The sequence below is a fragment of the Marmota monax genome, unplaced genomic scaffold, assembly GCF_021218885.2.
Source record: "Marmota monax isolate L192 unplaced genomic scaffold, Marmota_monax_Labrador192_F-V1.1 WCK01_AAM20220418_F8-fsc00017, whole genome shotgun sequence".
Lineage (NCBI taxonomy): Eukaryota > Metazoa > Chordata > Mammalia > Rodentia > Sciuridae > Marmota > Marmota monax.
In genome coordinates, this window is record NW_026695241.1 from 19944647 (window position 1) to 19966014 (window position 21368).

The 21368-nt window shown below is 37.4% G+C and overlaps 1 protein-coding gene across 1 annotated transcript in view; it reads left to right on the plus strand.

Moving 5' to 3' along the window:
* Positions 1-21368, plus strand: part of Tmed10 (transmembrane p24 trafficking protein 10) — a 38383-nt gene that overhangs the window by 13077 nt on the left and 3938 nt on the right. Inside the window, exons 2-3 of the mRNA XM_046440838.2 lie at positions 6383-6494; positions 11868-11941. Of these exons, the coding sequence (XP_046296794.1) occupies positions 6383-6494; positions 11868-11941 (186 nt within the window). The remainder of the gene's footprint in view (positions 1-6382; positions 6495-11867; positions 11942-21368) is intronic.

A 21368-nucleotide genomic window follows, 5' to 3' on the forward strand; every position in this document is an offset into this window, starting at 1 on the left:
GTTCTCGGCAGACTCAACATCTTTGTTGGTATGTGGTGCTGAGGATCGAACCCGGGCCGCACGCATGCCAGGCGAGCGCGCTACCGCTTGAGCCACATCCTCAGCCCAAATACATTTAATCATGTTTCTTTGGGTTCCTCTTAGTTGTGACAGTTTCTCGGGCTTTCCTTGTTTTTGATGACCTTATGTTTGGGGGGTACTAGTGTGGTATTTTGTAGGGTGCTCTCTAATGGGATTTGACGATTTTCTCAAGATAATGGAACCAGCTACAGTGGTGCTGCATGCCTGTAATCCTTGCAGCTTGGGAGGCTGAGGCAGGAGGATCGTGAGTTCAAAGCCAGCCTCAGCAACAGCCAGGTGCTAAGCAACTCAGTGAGACCCTGTCTCTAAATAAAATACAAAATAGGTCTGGGGATGTGGCTCAGTGATCAAGTGCCCCTGAGTTCAATCACTGGTAATCTGCCCCCTAAAAAAAAAAAAAAAGAATGGAATTATGGGTTTTGGGAGAAGACCACAGAGGTCAAATGTCATTTTCATCACATCATATTAACATTATTTATCACTGTTTATATTGACCTTGACATCTGGCTAAGTGAGTGTTTGTCAGGTTTATCTATCCACTGTAAAGTTATTTTTCTTTATATTGTGTTCTTCGGAAGGAAGTTATTTTGTGCACCCCACACTTACAAAATGTGGAGTTATGCTTTACTTTGAATGTCCAGTATTTACATAAGTTGAGAGATTAGTCTTCCTTCCCCCACTTATTTACAATGATTTATACCAGTATGAATTCGTGGATATTTACTGCATACTTTGGATTATAATCTTATTACTATTTTATTTTGTTGTTTAAGTTGCTTCAGCTTTGGCCATTGGGAGCTCTTTTGATTAGTTCCTGTGTCTCCTTGATGTTTCTACATTCTTAAAGTTTTTTCCTTTTTGAGCATTTCCTTTCTGGCACTACAAGATGCTCCAGCCCATCTTGTACCTTTCCCACCCACCTCAGCCCTAGCAGTCCTAGTGTTTGCTTTTTCAGGGAGTCCTGATTGGAGAGTAAGTGGTATTAAAAGCCAAGATACAGTTGGATAGTAATGTTAAGACATCTTTTCCTAGTATCCCCTCAACACTTGTAGCAACAAGTGGTCAAAAGTAGCCCCATCTTTCTTGCAGCTTTAGATTGAGGCTGAATTCCATGAACTAGAGGACTAGGCTGGAATGCGGAGGAAAGTGATAGTGGTGAGGGGTAGGAGATAGAACCAGGGCACAGGATTATTGGTATTATGTCCTCTGAGTCCTAGCTCTGCATTGCCATACATTGATACAGAGGTTCACTAAAAGTACCTATTTGAATTGTATTTGAAAGTCCGTGTTTGAAAATGACAAGGACCTTCCTGATAAATTGTTGTTCATGTTAGTTCCAGGAAAATTTCTCTGAGATAAATTTGTGAGCTTTCATCAGAAAACAAACCATGTGTAACCCAGTTTATTTCTTAAATGTTGGCTTCCAGAAAACTTATTAGAGCCATATTTATTGTGCGGATATCATTTGTTGACTTCAGGCTCTTGAAAACTTATTTGTTTCTTCCTTTGTGAACTCTACTTATTCCTAACTGCTTTATTGGCCTAAGCTACTTAGATTTTTGAATGTTTGATAAAGGAATAAGACTTTAGGAGCAGGACTTGCTTAGGAACCTAATTCCAGCCACTGTCTGGAATGGTCCAAGAAAATCTAATTCTAGATGAGTTTATTTTCCCAGTGGCCTCTTCTCACTTATTTGACAGTTTCAGTGTGAGTATTCACATAATCTTGATATCATCCACTCTACATATATAATTAACACTTTTCAAGTTGTGAACTTTGGTTTGCTTTTCTTTAGAATGTGTTACCTAAAAACAAACTTGATGTCATATGAGTGAATTTTATAGCTTAATATTACCTTCGTTCAATAAAAGAACTTCATAATAAATATTAAGGGTACTTTTATTGTTAAAAGAATCCTTTAAAGTTTTACTATTATAAGTGAAAGCAGTGATTGTTTAGCATAGTTTTGTAGTAGAAATTAAGAAGAAAAAAATAAAACCTCTCAATTCTTGAAAGAAAAAAAACCAAATGATCTTTCAAGGTGATCTGTAATCAGAACTTTTTTTGTGGGGGGTACTAGGGGTTGAAGCCAGGGTTGCCTTATCATTGAGACATTGAGTTACATTTCCATCTCCAGCCTTTTTTTTTTTTTTTTTTTTTTGAGACAGGGTCTGAGTTATTGAAGGTTTTGCTAAATTGCTGAGGCTGACTTCAAATTTAAGATAATCCTGCCTCAGCCTCCCTAGACACTGGGATTATATGTATGTGCCACTGTGCTTGGCAATAATCAGAACATTTAATTAAAGGAAATTAAAAACCATCATTTAAACCTTTTAGACTTTGCCAGCTCAGATTAGTCATTGTGTGGGGCCCAGTTTCCTGTTCCCTAATTTAGCTACCTGCTGGTGTGTGCAATGATGTTGGGGTTAGAGGATATGATTTTTTTAAATTTAATGACTTTGTTTGTACTTTTTTCTTAAATAACTGCAAAATTATATGAAGAATATAGATGGGAAACCTACAGATTTTTAGAAAAATATTAGGATCTGTTAGAATGTCAAGTAGTCATATGAGTTAGCCCAACCTAAAAGTTCAGTTATCAAGTTACCTGCCTGGATTTCTAAATTATTCAAATTAATACTGTCACATAGAGTCAGCTAAAGGTTATAGGGAGTATAGAAATGTGAAGGCCCTGAGGGAACTGTGAGCATTGTCATACGGTATTTCTGGGAGGTCAGTTTCATGCTGATAGAAGGCTGCAGTGGGTTGATCCTCTGCCTTCAGCCTCTAGTGATGCATGTAAGTCTTTGCCCTAGGATGAATCTCGAATAACTTCTCAGATATCATTGGACAAAGGAAATGGTTCTTCCTTGACTGAAGTTCCTCAGTACAGTATAGAAGAGGACAAATTAAACAACTTTTACTCTGTCTGAGTACCAGTAGGAGGTGTGGAATGTTCTGGAGTCTTTCAGAAAACATGGAAGACTTTTTTTTTTTTTTTTTTTTGGTACCTGGGATTGAACCCAGGTGCACTCAACCACTGAGCCACATCTCCAGCCCTTTTTTAATATATATTTTTAGAGACAGGGTCTCACTGAATTGCTGAGGCTGACCTTGAACTCATGATCCTCCTGCCCAGCCTTCCGAGCTGCTGAGATTATAAGCATGCGCCACCATGACTGGCAAGTTGCCTTAATTCATTTCACAGAGCACTCTGTGTAGGAATTTTTTTCATTTATGGTGCTGGGGATTGAACCTAGGGCCTTGGGCATGCTAAGCACATACTTTACCACTGAGCTATGTTCCCAGCCCAAAGGTGCCTTAATAAGAGTTTTACGATCTGCACTTAAGCATCTTTACGATCTAGAGAGATTCTTCTCCTTAAACTTAAAAAATAACTTTTTTGAAGGACACTTTCAGTACCTTAGGAGAAAATAAAGAGATATAATCTGTTCTTCCAGGAAATAAGGTAGTTGAGCAAATGTGTGCCAAATCTTGTAAACCCTGATAAATTGAGTTGTTTGTCCTTTTGAGTTGTTTGTGCTTTTCTTACCTGAGTGTGGAGATGATAAAAATCTATGATGACTGTTCAGTGCTCTAACCTTGATGCCTATTCTCTGCTGTCCTCTACTGGTTTCACTTAGTGTTTAAATATTTCTAGCAACCTGTAATTCATGCCTTCTTTTTCTTAAGAATTAAGCTGGTGCAGTGAGCAAATCTGGAAACTTCATTTACCCAAATTCTCCTCCGAGAAGTTCTGTGTTGTCTGCAGCTTCATTCATAGGAGCCAAATTCAAATTAAGGTTTTCACATCAGTTTGGAATGTAAAAATCTGTTATTCCTGCAGTCTCCTTTTTTGAATTTCCTCTTACTCTGAAGTGCTATGATGGTGCTTTGGGGGTTGCAGAGTAGGGAAGTATCAGGATGGGAGAACTCATTCTGAAGAAAGAAAGGAGTGGAACAACGCTGGTTACTGCACATTACTTTGGGATTTGATTAGTTTTTTGTTTTTAATATGTGTATATTCAAGGTTCTCAAGTAGTTTTTTTTTTTTTTCTTTTCTTTTTCTTTTAGTTGATTAGTCAGAAAAAGTGTCCCACAAACAAGAGCCTTTATGAATCTTCAGAGCTAACTTCCCTAGCAGGTTGTTTAGCTAATACTGACCTCAAATTCTTGACCTTCCAATTGCCTGTTCATCTCTCTAAGGTGGGGAATGCAGTCTGAAGAAGGCTGTGTACCACTTGAGAGAGACTCAGCTCTCCGATTTGCACTGGTGGAAGGAATCTAAATACTCTTGTTATTTTTTCTTGTCTTCCATGTATTCCAACTGAGCCCTTCATATTTGCCATCTTTTCTACCCTAAATGTCTTTATTCCTCTTCTTCCCTTGATTGAGATTCTTCCTTTAGGATTTAGTTCATGTTAATTGCTCCAGAATACACTCTGACCTTTTGTAATCCCATAGCACTGTGCTATCTCTAGTAGTGCACTCTACATTGCAATGAAGCTGTTTTATTTCTTTTTCTGCTTCATTTTGGTATAATTTATAAGTAGAAATTATATATATTCAAGATGTACAATGTGATATTTTGATATACATTGTGAGGTGATTGCCACGATCAAGTTCATTAACATATTCCATCACCTTGTGCAAATAACCAAGTATATATGAAAAGGTGTCCATCATCACTAATCAGGTAAATGCAATTCAAAACTAAAATGAAGGTGTATTTTTAACAAACCCTTTTTCATTAACACATCTTTCAAGTTTGAGTAATGATAATCTTCTTTAGTTATTAAGAATTTTTTCCAAAGTGAAATAGCTTTATTATTATTTTTGACTATATACCTTTGTGGAAAATTAAAAGAAAATATTAAAGTATGAAGGGAAATCTTATGACTCAGAATTAACTACTGTTAAAAAGTGCTTTTAACAGGGCATAGTGGTGCATGCCTATAATCATAGCAGCTCGGGAGGTTGAGGCAGGAGAATCTCAGCCTCAGCAATTTAGGAAGTCCCTGAGCAACTTAGTGAGACCTTGTCTCAAAATGAAAAATAAAAAAGGGCTGGGTGCCCCTGGGTTTAATACGCACTACCAAAAAAAAAAAAGGTGCTTTTAAATATATAAGCTTAAATGTGTGCTACTCCATTTTTCCTGTTTATAGTTTTGCCTATAAAAGAATTGTTTGTTTTGTCCCTTTGGAAGAAGTCTATTTTAACAAACAGCATTAGAACATCTAGTTTAGTTTAATGAAGCCACTACTTTTATGTTTCACATTGCAAAGTAGCTTCCTGACTTAGGTGATGAAATATGCCTTTTGCTAAGACAGCCATGTGCTCTTAGCCTGGAATCCAATGTTTTTTAAGTTACCACATCATACCTTGCTTTGTATGTGGCCATTTACTTAATAATATATGCCCCTTCATCTGTGCTTATAAGTCTTTTTCTTTTTCTCCTTTAAGTGGTACTGAGAATTGAATATAGGGTCACTTTACATCGCTGAGCTATATCCCCAGCCATTTTTATTTTTATTTTGAGACAGGGTCTTGCTTAGTTGCTTAGGGCCTTGTAAATTGCTGAAGCTGGCCTTGAACTTTTGATCCTGTTGCCACAGCTTCTCAGTGCCACTGGGATTACACACACCTGTAGGCCATTCTTCAGTAATGGAGCAGTTTAAAGCAACCTACAAGAAAGGAATAATCATTTGAGAAAGTCAAAGAAGTCTCTTTTAGGAGAAACTTTTTGTTTATACCCCGTGTCTTGCTCCCACTGTGTAGCCATTGACACAAAGTTTGCAGGAGTAATCTCCCAGATGTTCTTCTCCATGCACACCTTCTTTTCCGTTCCACTTTCATACTTCTGCCCTGTCAGGATTTGTTTTATAGAATAAATGTGTTTTTATATATTTTTTCTCTTCTTGTGTATTGTATATGTGACATGTCCCTCTATAGGAAATGATCGAATTCTACTTGGTATAAAGTGGGTTTTTTTTTCCCCAATAAATGCAAGTTATATAACTTAGAACATTGGCTGGATCAATTTTTGGTAAGGTAAGACATCCTATAGCAGCAGCAGATTTGAGACTCAAGTGTGGTTAGGCTTTTTGAATGAATATCATTTATTACTGTATTTAGATTTCATATTCTAATCCAGTCTCATCTTTGGAGATGGTTGGAACATAGTAATGCTGCTGAGGACTATTAACTATCTTTTATGGATAATGTCTCATTCTATCCCCAATTTCTATAAGTACCCTTTCTGAGTGTTATTTGCTGCCTATTCTTATATTTTTATTTTAGATCACAGATTCTGCTGGACATATTTTATACTCCAAGGAAGATGCATCCAAGGGGAAGTTTGCTTTTACCACTGAAGATTATGACATGTTTGAAGTATGTTTTGAGAGCAAGGGTAAGTAATCAGAAGATTTTCCTTGAATTGAGCATCTTCTCCAACTCTGTAGTGCCCCCTGCTATAGATAGCAGTTCATTTCTAGTTTCAATTTAGTTTTTGTTCCTTCTGATATGGAGATTTGATGTCTTGTGGCCTTTGAAGCATCTTCTGAAAGATTGTCTAGGTGGAGTAGAAGAGTGATGAAGTAAAGCACAGAGAATTTTTAGGGCAATGAAATACCTTGTGAACCAATAAAACTTTTCATAGAATTGGGGGGGTGGCAGAGGGGAACAGTCCTAAAATCCACTTGGGGGGCTAAAAGGTCCAGAATAACCAAAGTAATTCTAAGTCAAAAAAGCAATGCTGGAAGGCATCATAATACTTAACTTCAAATTATACTTCCAAGCTATATTAACAAAAGCTGCATCATACTAGCATAAAAACAGAGATATAAACCAATGGAACAGAATAGAAGATACAGACGAACACACACAGGTATAGTCATCTGATCCTTGACAAAGGTACCAAAAACAGATGTTGGAGAAAAATCAGACTTTTTTACACTGTTTAGAAAAATGGTTATCCATTCTTCTATGAATGAGATGAGGTCCTTATCTCACTCTGCACAAAAGTCAACTAAGATAATCAAATACTTAGGAATTATACTTTGCAACCTAGAAGAAAATGTAGGGTTAATCAGCATTAAAAGAGAATAGAATTATGGCATTTGCAGGTAAATGGATGGAGTTTGAGAATATTATGCTAAGTGAAGGAAGCCAATCTCCCAAATCTAAAGGCCAAATGTTTTCTCTGATTAGTGGATGCTCTCTATGGGGGTGGGGGTGGGGTGGAGGAACTTTGGATTGGGCAAAGGGGAGGGTTGAGAGAGGTTATAAGGGTAGGAAAGATAGTGGAATGAGAAGGACATCATTACCCTAGGTACATGTATGATTGCCCAAATGGCGCATCTCTACGCCATATACAACTAGAGAATTTAAATGTTGCACTCCATTTGTGTATAATGAATTGAAATGCATTCTGCTGTCATGTACAACTAAGTAGAACAAATTAAAAAATTAATTAAAAAAAAAAGAAAAGAAAATGTAGGTCAACACCTCAGTATATAGGCAAAGGCAGCAACTTCCTCAATAGGCAGGAAATAATACTAAGAATTAATAAATGGATATCATCAAATTAAAAAGCTGCTGCACAGCAAAGGAAACAATTAAAAATGTGAAGAGAGAACCTTCAAAATGGGAGAAAATCTTTGTAGCTACTCATCTTAGGATTAATACCCAGAATATACAAGAAAAAACCCTCACATAACCCAATTAATAAATGGGTGGATGAACTAAACAGACACCTCAAAAAAGAAGTATAGAAGGCCAACAAATATATGAAAAAAATTTCAACATCTTTAGCAATTAGGGAAATGCATATTAAAACTACACTGAGATTTTGTCTCATTCTAGTCTGAATGGCAGCCATTAAGAATATGAAAAATAATAGGGGAGCTCGGATTGTGGCTCAGTGGTGGAACACTTGCCTTGCACATTTGAGGCATTGGGTTTGATCCTCAGCACCACTTAAAAATAAACAAATACAATAAAGGTATTGTGTCCAGCTAAAACTAAATATATATATATATATTTTTAAAAGAATATAAACAATAATTAATATTGGAAAGCATGTAGAGAAAAGGGAACAATTTCACACTGTTGGTAGAATTGTAAATTAGTACAGATGCTATGGAAATCAATATGGATGTTCCTTAAAAAACTAGGAATGGAACCACCACATGACCTAGCTATACCATTTCTTGGGATTTATGCAAAAGAATTCATATTGACATACTATAGCAATACATACCCATGTTTATAGCAGTGCAATTCATATTAGCCAAGTTATGGAACTAACCAGGCGTCCGCCAGTTGATGAATGGATAAAGAAAATTTGGTATGTATACAAAATGGAATTTCATTCAGCCATAAGGAATGAAATTATATCATTTGTAGGAAAATGGATGGAACTTGAGAACATTATTTTCAGCAAAGTCAAGGGTCATATGCTTTCTCTCTTATGTGGAAGGTGGAGAGAAAAAAGGAAAAGAAGGGGATGGGGAATCTCGTGAAGATCAAAGGGAGACCAGTACACCAGAGAAAAGGGACCAAGTGGAGGAGGAGAGGTAGAATAGGGAAATAATGGGAAATGATATTGACCAAATTATTATGTTGTGTGTGTGTGTGAATATGAAACAATGAATCCCACCATTATGTATAATTAACAATGCAGGGGCTGGGGATGTGGCTCAAGCGGTAGCGCGCTCGCCTGGCATGCGTGCGGCCTGGGTTCGATCCTAGCACCACATACAAACAAAGAATTTGTGTCCGCTGAAAACTAAAAAATAAATATTAAAATTTTTAAAAAAAATTAACAATGCACCAATAAAAACAGGGTAAAAAAGATATAAGCAAAACAACAACAACAACAACTTTGTGTGAAACTTAGTAGTAGATACATGTCATCATACATTGATCCCAGCATCGCATTTGGAATGTAAGTCAAAAGGGAACCTAATGTAACTGTGGGCTTTGGGTGATAATGATGTATTGTTGAGGTGCATCATTTATAACAGGTTACCACTTTGGCAGAAGATGTGCATAATGAGGAAGGGTATGCACATGTAGGAGTAAGGGGAAATGGGAAGTCTGTCTACCCTCCTCTCAGTTTTGCTCTAAACCTAAAATTGCTCAAACAAAATAAAGTTATAATTAAAAAGGGGAGAGATTATCATTTTCCAGGCAAATACAGAAAGAGATTTACTGAAAGTGTCTTTTTAGGCCATGATATCAGCTAAGGGAATAAACTGGCTATTCTATGCAAGAGACTATATGGTCTAAAATTAGGCCAGCCAGACATTTGTGGTTTTGTGGTTTCACTTAGACTTGAAAAATGTTAATACTGTGCTGTGACAAACAGGAGATAAACTGAAGATTCTGATAGAAAGAACATGTCTGATCATTTGAATCATGTCAGGCTAGAAGCTACTTGTGTTTCACAGCTTTTTAAATGAAGACAGAAAGGCAAAAGTTTGTCTAACATCTTCTGTGGGTGATGTCATAATCTTTATTACATTCAGATTAGGGGAGAAGAGACTACTCTGGGTGCCATGTTTGATTTGCTTGGAGATTGTTGGTTTAATGCTTAGAAATCATCATGACTTGTCTTAATCTTCCTGTATATTTCTCTTGCTTTCAAATTTATCTTTCTAGTCTATCCAAAATAAGTTATTTACTGTCTTAAACATGACATACTGATTTCCATTATCTGAGCCTTTGTCCATGCTTTCCTTCTGTCTAGAATATTTTGCTTGAGTCTTACCTTCAGGTATTCCCGTCTCTTTTTTCTTTTTTTGGTACCAGGAGGGATGAATCTAGGGGGGCTTAACCACTGAGTCATAACTCCAGCCCTTTTTTATATTTTACTTAGAGACAAGGTCTCGCTGAGTTGCTGAGGCATGCAATCTGCCTGCCTCAGCCACTCCAGCTGCTGGGATTATAGGTATGCACCCCTGCATTGGGCCCAGGTACTCCCTTCTCAGTGCAGGCAGTCCACAGCTCACCTCTTACCTTTCCTTCACAGCAGGGATTATTTGAGCCAGTTGTTTTGGCTCAAAATTTTACAGTGCTTTGCTGTTATATATATGGATGTCTTAGATCCTCACTGAATTATTTGAAGGCAGAGAGTATACCTTTTGAGAGTCTTTCAGCACAGTTCTAGTTCCAAGTGAGTCCTCAGTGAGTAGTTTTTTGGGGGAGTGGGGGGTACTGGGGATTAAACCCAGAGATGCTCTATCACTTAGTCATATCCCCAGCCTTTAAAAAAAAAAAAAAAAAGACTTTTTATTTTGAGACAGGATCTCACTAAGTTGCTGAGTCTGACCTTGAATTTGCAATCCTCATGCCTGCCTCAGGTTCCTGAGTTGCTGCTGGGATTGTAAGCTTGTGCCTCCACTCCTGGCTCAATGAGTAATTTTTTAAATTGACTTCAGTCCATTTCAGAAAACTTTCAGTGTCTCTCAAGCAGTAGAGGGTGGAGTACCATCCCCTGTGACTTTTGCTCTTAAAGACCTCAGTTCTTAAGTGGCACTGTTTCCCAAAACCTCTGATTTCATACAGGTGTTTTTTAGTTTTATAAATAGATGAAATCCAAGGAATTTGAACCAAATGGTTTCTTAGGGCTCTTTGAGTTGTTCCCTTTCCTCTCTTACTCAGTGATTTAAGGTTAGATTGAGGAGCTAGGGTTGTGGTTCAGTGCTAGAGCACTTGCCTAGCACCTGTGAGGCACTGGGTTTGATCCTCAGCACTACATAAAAATAAATAAATAAAGGTATTGTGTCCATCTACAACTTAAAAAAAATAAATAAACAAACAAAGAAATAAATAAAAGGTTAGGTTGGTGGGGGGCAGTACTAGGGATTGAACCCAGAGGCACGCTGCCACTGGCAGTGTCTTCTCCTAAGTTGCCCAGGCTGGCCTTGAACTTGGGATTCTCTGCCCTAGCCTTTTGAGTAGATAATATTACAGGTATGTGCCATCATAGAATTCCTTTTTGGTCACACTGGAAATAGTTAATTTTTCTAATACAAATATGTTGTTGGCCCTATTATCCCAATAGAAATTTTCTTTCTAAGAAACATCCCTGAGAATTGTGCTTCCTGTCAAGTTTTTTTTTTTTAATTATAACTAACTCCTTTAAGGATTTAGTGGGAATAACCTTATAACATTTTATTCATCTATTAAAATAAACCTTACATTGATCAGAACATTTGACTTAAAATGGAATATTAGATAAAAACCTATATTCTTTTCAATACTCAGATTTGTGTTAAATAAATTCAAAGTTAGCATATACTCAGTAATCCTAATTGAGCATGACTTGCTTTCAAAATTTAACAGGCATTCTTTTCAGATGTGGAAATGTGCATTTTCAGCCTAAGTTGGTACTCACTTCCTACTGATCGGTATGCCAGTCAATTTCACAGGGTTGTGATTTTTGAGTTTTATTTTCCAGTTGAAAAGCCTGTGTGTTTTTTCTTCTCCTATTCTATTCCTCTGTAGTACCAGTAGCAGAATCTTGTGTCGTGCCTGCTCTGAGATGTTTGCCAGCAGCATGTTCTCTTTGCTTTCCGGCACCCCACACAGATAGAGGCTTTGTCTGGAATGTTTGTGATTTTAGCCAGAGCCAGGAATTTTTTGCAGCTGAGTAGGGGGAGGAGTTGTGTCTGTTTCCCTCTATTGAGAGGATAGGGGTGAGGGAGAGGGAGGTGGGTGGGTGATTTCCCGGAATTTAAAATATTCTGCACAATGATTCTTTTGATTTCTTTCTCAGGGACAGGGCGGATACCTGACCAACTCGTGATCCTAGACATGAAGCATGGAGTGGAGGCAAAAAATTACGAAGAGGTATGTTCTGCCGCCACAGCCAGAGGAGGCAGCATGCTGTGCCGTCAGATTCTGTGTCAGGCCAACAGGCTATGCTTTGTCCAGAAGGCTGCGTTTTTCTCAGCAGTCATGTGACAACCAGCTATGATTTTATTAATACAAAAAGTTGTATTAATGGCCTTAAATAGTAAATCTGGTTGTTCTGTCAACCAAAGGACTGAACCAACTGTCCCTTACAGATGTCACACTCAAGCATATGCCATTCGACCTCTTGAGGCAGAAACCAGATATATGTAGTAATGATTTTAGAAAGAAAGTGGGAGGGAAGAAAAAACTGCAAGAGATAGTGATAATGAGTAGAAAGGAAATATTATAGAGTAATTAAAACTGATGTGTTTGAATGACAGGGAAGTGGAGTATACATGGGATAAGGAGAAGGGTGACAGGCTTTTTCATCTCTATTTGAGACTTTGGGGGCACCACAAAATGATTCTTCAGATGAAGAGCACTTTTCTTTCTTTCTCTTTTTTTTTGGTGCCTGGATTTGAACCCAGGGGCGCTTAGCCACTGAGCCACATCCCCAGCCCTTTTTTATATTTTATTTAGAATTATCTATTGCTAAGTTGCTGAGGCTGGCTTTAAACTCCTGGCTCAGCCTCTCAAGCTGCTGGGATTACAGGCATGCACTACCCCCCCAGCTGAAGAGCACATTTGAACCAGGGGCAGTGTCATGCCTATAATCCCATTAACTCTGGAGACTGAGGCAGGAGGATTGCAACTCTGCATCTTAGTGAGACCCTGTCTCAAAATAAAATTTAAAAGGGTTGGGGTGTGGCTCAGTGGTGGAATGCTCCTGGGTTATATCTCCAGTACTGCAAAAAAACAAAAACAAATGCAGAGCACCTTTGAAAAAACCACTAGAACTAATACCTTTACAGAAAGATAAAGAGTTTTCTTTCCCAGTCCCTGAGCAGTCTTTGGGGGCATGAATAAGTGGAGTATAGGACATGTAAGTGACTTTTGTAGAATGTAAACTAAATAAGTGAAGAAAATTTGTTTTAAGAGCTTTTAGAAGAGTTTTCTAGGAGTTGTCAAACAAGAGAAGTTGCTTTGTCTTTGGTCAGATCTCTAGAAGGGAAATATCCTAAAATGGACGAAGATTGGAAGTGAATGGTTATTTCTGCAACAGGAAGTAGTAGTATAACAATAGCAGCTCCCTAGGTCTTTCCTCTTTTCCCTGTTCAAGTGTTTGACACTTGAACAGAAAGAGTTATTTGGAGGCAATAGATAGGAGCAAATGATCCAGCAATGATTGGAAGATAATTCCCAGTAGAGACTTTGACTTGTTTGTTCTCCAGGCTAGTGTAAGTAAAAGAAATAAGAGAAGCAAGAGAGCCTCTTTGTTTGAATTTAAGAGTAAAATGAGAGCTGGGGTTGTGTCTCAGAGGTTGAGTGCTTGCCTAGCATGTGTGAGGTACTGGGTTCAATCCTCAGCACCACATAAAAATAAAATAAAGGCATGGTGTCCAGCTACAAGTAAAAAAAATAAATGTTTAAACAAAAACAGTAAACTGAAACATCTTTTTAAACTTCTATGATTCAGAAGAGCCTTAATTATATTTACATAAGATAATGTATGTTAAAGTGCTGTTGTAAGATATAAAACTCTTAAGAAAAAGTTGTAGGTATTATGCAAGAGTAGATAAAATGATTTTCAGCTTGTGGTTACTGCTGCCATTCCCAACCATGAGCTATTCTCCAAGCAACTATATGAATTTCCCTGTTGTAACTTTGTTTTCCAACATGGTGACTATCATTAATGGGTATTTTTTAAGTAACAGAGCACCTGATACCCTATTAGACTTGAGACCTAGTTCCCCCTTGAAAACATTTGACATTATTATATCTTTACAAAAGAATGAATGTGGACACCACTGATTTGACCCTTTACCTCCTAGAACCCCATTATCCTTGGGTTTTATTAACTCTGGCAAAGGGGCTGTATTTTTTTTTTTTTTTTTTTTTTTTTTTTACCTTCTGCTTAGCCCAAGAGGGGAATCCCTAGCAGAAAGGAAATCACATTGCTTCCTTTGCCTGCTTCCTACTTTGGACATTTGGCACATCTTAAGCCTTTCTTTACGCACATGATTACAACACAGCTCTAAGGTTCTGCTTCTTAAACCCCCACTACTCCTCCCCACTACATTCCCTTATGAGCCCTCTGCCTCCTTCCCCCAAATAGTAGACCAGACTGAGGCAGAGGAGGAGAGGCGGGTATAACACAGGTCAAAGACCAGTCCTTTTTTTCAGTGTGTGATTCCATGGAACGTTTGTTAGAAATAGCTGTTAGTAGTTTCTGGACTAATAATGTCTGTAATAAGAATATGGATAATAGAAGCACTTTGTTCCCTGGTTAATTGCCAGAGAGTACCGAGCATATTTAGAGTTCAAGGCATTTAATTTTAGGCTCTTCAGATAGGGAGAGCCTTTATGCTCAAAGGATTTTGATCCTTTGGCATCGACTAAGATTTAGAAAGGCAGCACATTTCTTTCTTTCTTTCTTTTTAAGTACTGGGGATTGAATCCAGGGCCTTGTGTGTGATGAGTAAGCACTCTACCACTGAGCTGCATTCCCTAGCCCTTCTTAAATTTTGAGACAGGGTCTTGCTAAGTTGTCCAGGCTGGCCTTGGACTTACAGTTCTCCTGCTTCAGCCTTCCAAGTTGCTGGGGTTATGGATATAATACATTTTTAAAATTTTCCTCACATTCAACACATCTCTTCCTCATATGTGGACTAATAATTCTGAAATCCCACGTGGTCCTATACAATTCAGTAGTAATTATTGTTTTAATAGCTGGGTGGAGTACTATATTACCTATCTAAAATGTTATGGAGGATTTAGTTAATGCACTTGAAATTGCTGTATAAACACAATACAAATGTGAGATGATATTATTTGGAAGACATAGTGCTTGCCATATGGTAAAGAAGCATAAAGTCATGTAGCTTGAAAAAGAAAATGAATTCTTATATCCTCAGAAATAAAACACTTTTGATTCCCTGTGTTGTATTTTAAGAACTTAGGCTGGGTGAGGTGGTGCACTTCTCTTATCTCAGTTACTTGGGAGGCTGAGGCAGGATGATTTCAAATTAAAGGCCAGCTTAGGCAACTTAATGAGACCCTAAGAATAAAAATTAAAAAGGGCTGGGGATGTAGCTCAGTGGTAGAGTGTCTCTGGGTTTGAAACATCCCTAGTACTGCCAAAAAAAAAAGGAAAGGCAAAAGAAAAAGAACTTCTAGCCACTATCTTGCTTTTTGTCTCCTGGGGCAGGGGAGCATCTTTTAGATTCATTTTGTGAATCAAGCTATTTCTTCTTAATTTGTACTGTGTAGAGTAGCTGCTTTCAGGGACTTGTTGTCTGTTAAGGGAATAAAGGCAGTTACTGTCCCATAAAGAAGTAATTCTCTGACCCGTCCTCTAATTCCTGAGCTGTGTATGTCCCTTCTTGCTGTGGATATCAGCATTTTCAAAGTTCTGTTTTGCCTAGGGGTTCTGTTAATCTTTTATTTGCTGTCAACACATATACCAAAACACAGTGCACTGATTGAAGCCACAGCTGAAGACATTCCAAAACTGTTTCTCTGAATGCCTTCAGAGAGGAGAAGCTCTGCTTCCATATACTAGGTCCAGAGTCCCTTTCTTGACACAAGTTAATGAAATAACATGAATAAGGCACCTGATACATAGTTGGTCAGTTAGTAGATTTTAGCCCAGCCCCCCGTACTGCTACATGTGTGTGATAGACATTGTGGTAGGGAGGGCTTTCTCTCAGGCAGTGGGCCTCAGGAATATGAGTGCTGAGTGAAAAGAGATGTGAAGTGCTCTTCACACACAGGAAGCACTTGCTTGAGTCAGGGAATCATCAGCACTTAACTACTAGGTGAAGAGAAGACCACATCAACAGGTGTGGTAGAAGTGTTTACTGTGTTTTGGGTATTTAGCTGTAAATTTTCTGGGACTAAACTGTGAGGGAAAAAGGTAAAAGTGAAAACAAATTTGTGAATATGACAGTGTATGATTGTTAGTCATGTGGCACAATATAAGTGATCTAATGTTAGAGAAAGTTGGTGTGGACAGGAGTGGTTGAAGGAGTCTACATGGATAAGGCCTTCAGAAGAGAGGTAGGATTTGAGAACAGCTAAGTGCGCATGCTTCTGGAAGTTAAGGATTCTGTTCTTGTGTTTTATAGCAGAGCTTTGCAGTTTTGATGCTAAATAAATGCTTTGGTGACCTTGGGTAGGGAGTCAAGTAACCATGATGTGCTGCTAATCCTGGTCTGCCACCTAAAGGGCCAAGAAACTTTATGAACTCTTTTAAAAAAAGTTTCCTCATTTGTGAAATGAGGCACTCATTGTAAAATGAAGTCCTTTGATTCACACCAGGAGAATGCCACCCTCTGGTGGAAAACCTGTGGTACACATGTCATGTGGCCCACCTTTGTCAAGATGTTTTACAAGACACATCTCATGCTTCTAGCCATGGGATAGAAGTAAACTAGAAGCAAGTGCTCTGGCCTGCCTTCATGGAGTATGTCTAATTGGTATCCTCCAGGTAAAATGTTTTGAAGAGTAGAACAGTAAGTGGGGATTTTGAAATTGAGGTTTTCTTTTTAAACTTTTGTACTGATTGTTACATAAAGATTCTTGATGCTATTCACTGATGACAGATACTTAGTTCTGGGCAAGTGAGGAGAGTTTTCAGAATAATTACGTAGAATTTGTTTTAAATTTTTACTCTATTGCCTACAAAAATGGTAGTGGGGGAAGGTGAAGAAGTTCATTAGTCAGACCAACTGGACAACTTATTTAGATCCTTGTGGCCTAGTAGCTTGTTTGCTTCACTTTTGATTCAGGAAAATTTCAGTGTAGTTTTATAATTTTCTTTGTCTAATTTCTACCTATAGAGTGAAGTATCTACTCAGATAGACTTGGATTTCAGTCCTAGCACTACCATACCAACCTTGGGAAGTTATTTAATATATTTGAGCCTTAGTTTCCTCATCTGAAAACTTACAGATAATACTTTCTGGGGTTATGGGATTAAATGAGATCATAAGATATAAAATACCACAATCTGAGTATGTATTAATCGGTGTCATTCATTATACTGCTTTTTTCATCTCTTTCCCCATTTGTATCTCCAATCTGACTTTTGGGCCATTTATTTGCTATTATCACACCACCTTCTCCTAAACATAAAAGAGTATGTTGTATAAATGTGTGTACCTGCACCAACTATTCTAGCTTCCAGCATATCAGACTCTTTATGTAGTCTCCAAAGCAAGGCCTACACTCTCCCCTCCATGTTTTGGCTTACTGGTTCCTCTCTACCTTGAATGTCCTTCTCATCTCTTTCAAAATCCTCTCCCAATTTGTGAGACCCAGCTTAACTTCTGTTAAGTTTTCCCTTATTTTCCTAGTTAGAGTCAGTCTCTTGCTACTTTCTTTCCATTCTGTTCTTTTTTTTTTTTAAAGAGAGGAGGGAGAGAGAGAATTTTTTTAATATTTATTTTTTTAGTTTTCGGCGGACACAACATCTTTGTTTGTGTGTAGTGCTGAGGATTGAACCCGGGCCGCACGCATGCCAGGCGAGCGCGCTATCGCTTGAGCCACATCCCCAGCCCTCCATTCTGTTCTTAATGTATATCTTGGTAGTAGAAGTCAATACATGATGCTTTTTAATTAAAGCTTTACATGTGAGACTTTCTACCAGTGAGCTTAATGTGGTAATTTAGCTTTGTGTCTTGCACACCCTAAGCACTCAAACTATATTGTTGTTATGATGTTCTTTAAAGGTTAAAACAGAGTAAAAATGGGTTGGGGTTGTAGCCTAGTGGTAGAGCATTTGCTTAGCATTCATAAGGTCATGGGGGTTTGATCTCAAAAAAAAAAAAAAAAAAACCGCAAAATTTTATACTTCTTGTAAACTGATCATAAAAGTCTATTACTAATTCTAAATTTTTCTTGTAATGAAAAGTTTTTTTACCACCCTCTTCTTAACTTGATGTGTGCCTATTTGCTTCTTTCCCTTTCCTCCCCATCTATCAGTTATAATCTTTCAGGCCTTTTTTATTTACTTATCAATTTTTAATTCAGTATAATGGTTTCCTTGCATAACCAAATAGCTTTAGAATTACGAATTCCCTCTTCCTCTTTACTCTTTATTTTGTTTTATTTTTGTTCTTGGATATAATTACTTTTTAGTTGTTTTCCGTTTTAAAATAGTAAATTTGTTTCTTGTAGTTCTGAAGGTTAGGAAGTCCAAGACCAGGTTGACAGCACAGTCAGGCTCTGGTGAGGGCCCACTTCTGGGTTGCAGACTGCTGTCTTCTTACTATGCTCTCACATGTGGAAGGCAGATGACTTTACTTAACACCATTTGTTTGCCGAGTCACTCAGAGTTTAGTTGTTGGAACTGTTTTTTGTTCCTTGATTCCTTTCCAATATTATTTTGATTTCTAGGATTAAACATAGAAGTATAACCATGGTTGGAATTTACCACTGAGTATCCTTGGAGTGTTAGATGGTTGCAGTGGCAAGTTAGTTTGCAATATTATTTTACACTCTTGGGGTTTCTTTAAGTTTTCTAGATTTTAAATTAATACCAATAGCAAAGTAGTTATTTAGGGAACTAATTTTTTTTTAAGAAATGGGATCTTTGTTCCACTAATAAATAGTGGGATAGTTTGAAAATAATTTCCTGAAGGAAGAATGGGATTCAATGTAGATTTCATTGAGGAAATAAAATTGATTTAGAAGATAGATATTGGACTATTTTCTTATGAATAGAGGCAAAGAGTCCAGAGTAACACCTACACTAGAAGAGGGTTTATATAGATACAAAACATAAATAATGCGTATTTTAACAAGATCTGCAAAAATAGATACCAAGTTCATAACCACTGTTAACTCTGAAAAAGAATGTGGGAATTTAGGAATTGAAGAACTAACAAAATAGACTTTTGGTTTTTATTTTCTTTGCTTCTGAATAGTTAAAAAGTTTTGGCAGGAGAACATGTGTATATGTTGATTATACAACTAAAAATAAATGAATGTTGGAAAAGCACTTGGAATAAATTTTTTGGGTTATAACTTACAAAAGCCACCCTCAGTACCAGGTTTAATTCTGTCTTGCCTTTTTGGGTTTTAGGCTTTGGATCTTGTCATCTAACAAAAAATATATTATTTTCAGCTGGCAGAGGCACAGCCATAGTTTCACTTCCAGTTCCTTTTGCAAGTTTCTATATAAGCAGCCTTAAATAAATTATGTCTAAGAAGTTTCATGTCGTGTCATTATACTATCTCATTCAGGAAGCTTTGAAGGGAAAGTATAGAGCAGGAGGGAAATTGTTAAACAGATTAAGGTTCAGCTTATTATATACCTTATATATTTATGTCTTTTTCCCTAGGGATGATTTTTAAATTTTTATATTTTTTTGCTCTATAGCCTTATATGAAATCATACAACAGATATATATCTGCTAATGGTATACTTGGCATTTGGGCATTCAGCTAGGAAAGTTAGCTCAGTACATTAGCCATTGGTTAAATCTTGTATTCAGATAAACTGTTCTGCAGCTGCCAATCACATTATTAACCCTAGCCAACATTTTGCAGACGTAAGAAAATATGTATACAGTGGAACAAAATCACAAATCTGTCACCATGTTTTTGTGTACTTTAAATATAAACTCAGTTTTTCTATCGTGTATGTATATGTGTGAGAGAGAGGGGATATTGGTAGGACTGGGGATTGAATCCAGGGAATCTCTAGCACTTTGCTACATCCCAAGTCCTTTTTATTTTTTATTTTGAGGGAGGATCTCACCAAAAGTTGCTGAGACCAGCCTCAAATTTGCAATCCTCCTGTTTCAGCCTCACGAGGAGCTGGGATTACAAGTATGCGCTATCATACCTGACTTTCTATCCCTATCTTAATAGCAGGTTCTAGTTTTATTTTAATTGTTTTCTTGTTCTTCACACATTTAAGGAAGAGTACAGGTAAACAGAAAATACAAAAGTTACCCTTAAATCTTCCCACTCATCCCATATAAACTGCTGTTAACATTTAAGAGAGAGAAAGAACAAGGAAGATAAATTGGACAAAGGAAAAAAGTGGGTATTCCATAGACAATTTGTGGTAAATAGGGAGTAGGAAATAAACAAGCAGATACAGAGAAAGAGTTATGAAGAAATCCCACTGTGGACAAAACTTAGGAGCAACTGGTACATATGAGTTTCAAGATCTTGGAGGCTCTGGTGGTTTATCCATCTTAAAGGTTTCGTGAATTGGGTGTGGCATGTACCTATAGTTGCAACTACTTGGGAGTAATCCTTCTGAGGCAGAAGGATTACTTGAGTCCAGGATTTCCCCTGGGGCAGCAGTGATAGGAGAAGGGAGGTAGCACATACCTTAATCCCTGCAACTCAGGAGGCTGAGACAGGAGAATCGCAAGTTCAAGGCCAGATTCAGCAACTTCAGGATACCTTATCTCAAAATTTTAAAAGGGGCTGGGTATGTAGCTCAGTGGTAGCGTGTCCCTGGGTTCTATTCCTACCACCACCACCAAAAAAAAAAAGCTAAAATTGATAAAACAGCATATAATAATGAAATCCTTGCTCATGTGATTTATGCCTCTAGTTATTGGATAGCCTTTCTCACATCCTTCATTCCTCAGTATGCGTGGACATCCTTAGAGATTTCTATTATAACTGGTGTGTCATTCTTAAAGGGCACAGTCATACATGCCTGTAATTCTAGCACTCAGAGGCTGAGGCAGGAGGATCACAAGTTTGAGACCAGCCTCAGCAACTTCTCGAGCCTCTGTCTCAAAAAGGACTGTGAATATATCTCAGTGGTCGAGTACCCTGATATCAATCCCCGGCACTGCAAAAAATAAAGAAATAAACTAAAAAACTTAGTGCAATATTTTTGAGTAAATGTAGGATTCATTGTGGCTCTGAGTTCTAAAATAAACCTTAAAGTTATAGGATTAATGTGAACAAACCATGGACTCAGATTAGACAGCTTGCCTAATGTGTTCAAGGCCCTCCCTCTGTTCAATCTCCAGCACTTAAAAAAAAAGTAAGCAAACCAGAATTCTGTAATTTTGTATTTTGAGTTATTATCTTAATGCTGTAGTAATTAATATCTACTTTCTCATTCTTGTGTATTATTGGGAATTCGGTGATTTATTTTTTTCTTCTAAAACTAGGATTGATTTTTACAACTCACATTTATTATACTAATAATACTATCTCTTTCCTAGACACAAGTGGAAGGGTAAAAGTAACATGCTTTATTAAAGTCAGAAGTTTAGGGAAAACAGTATATCTTACTTTACAGCCTACCATATTATATTTACAAAGAAATCATAAAAATTAG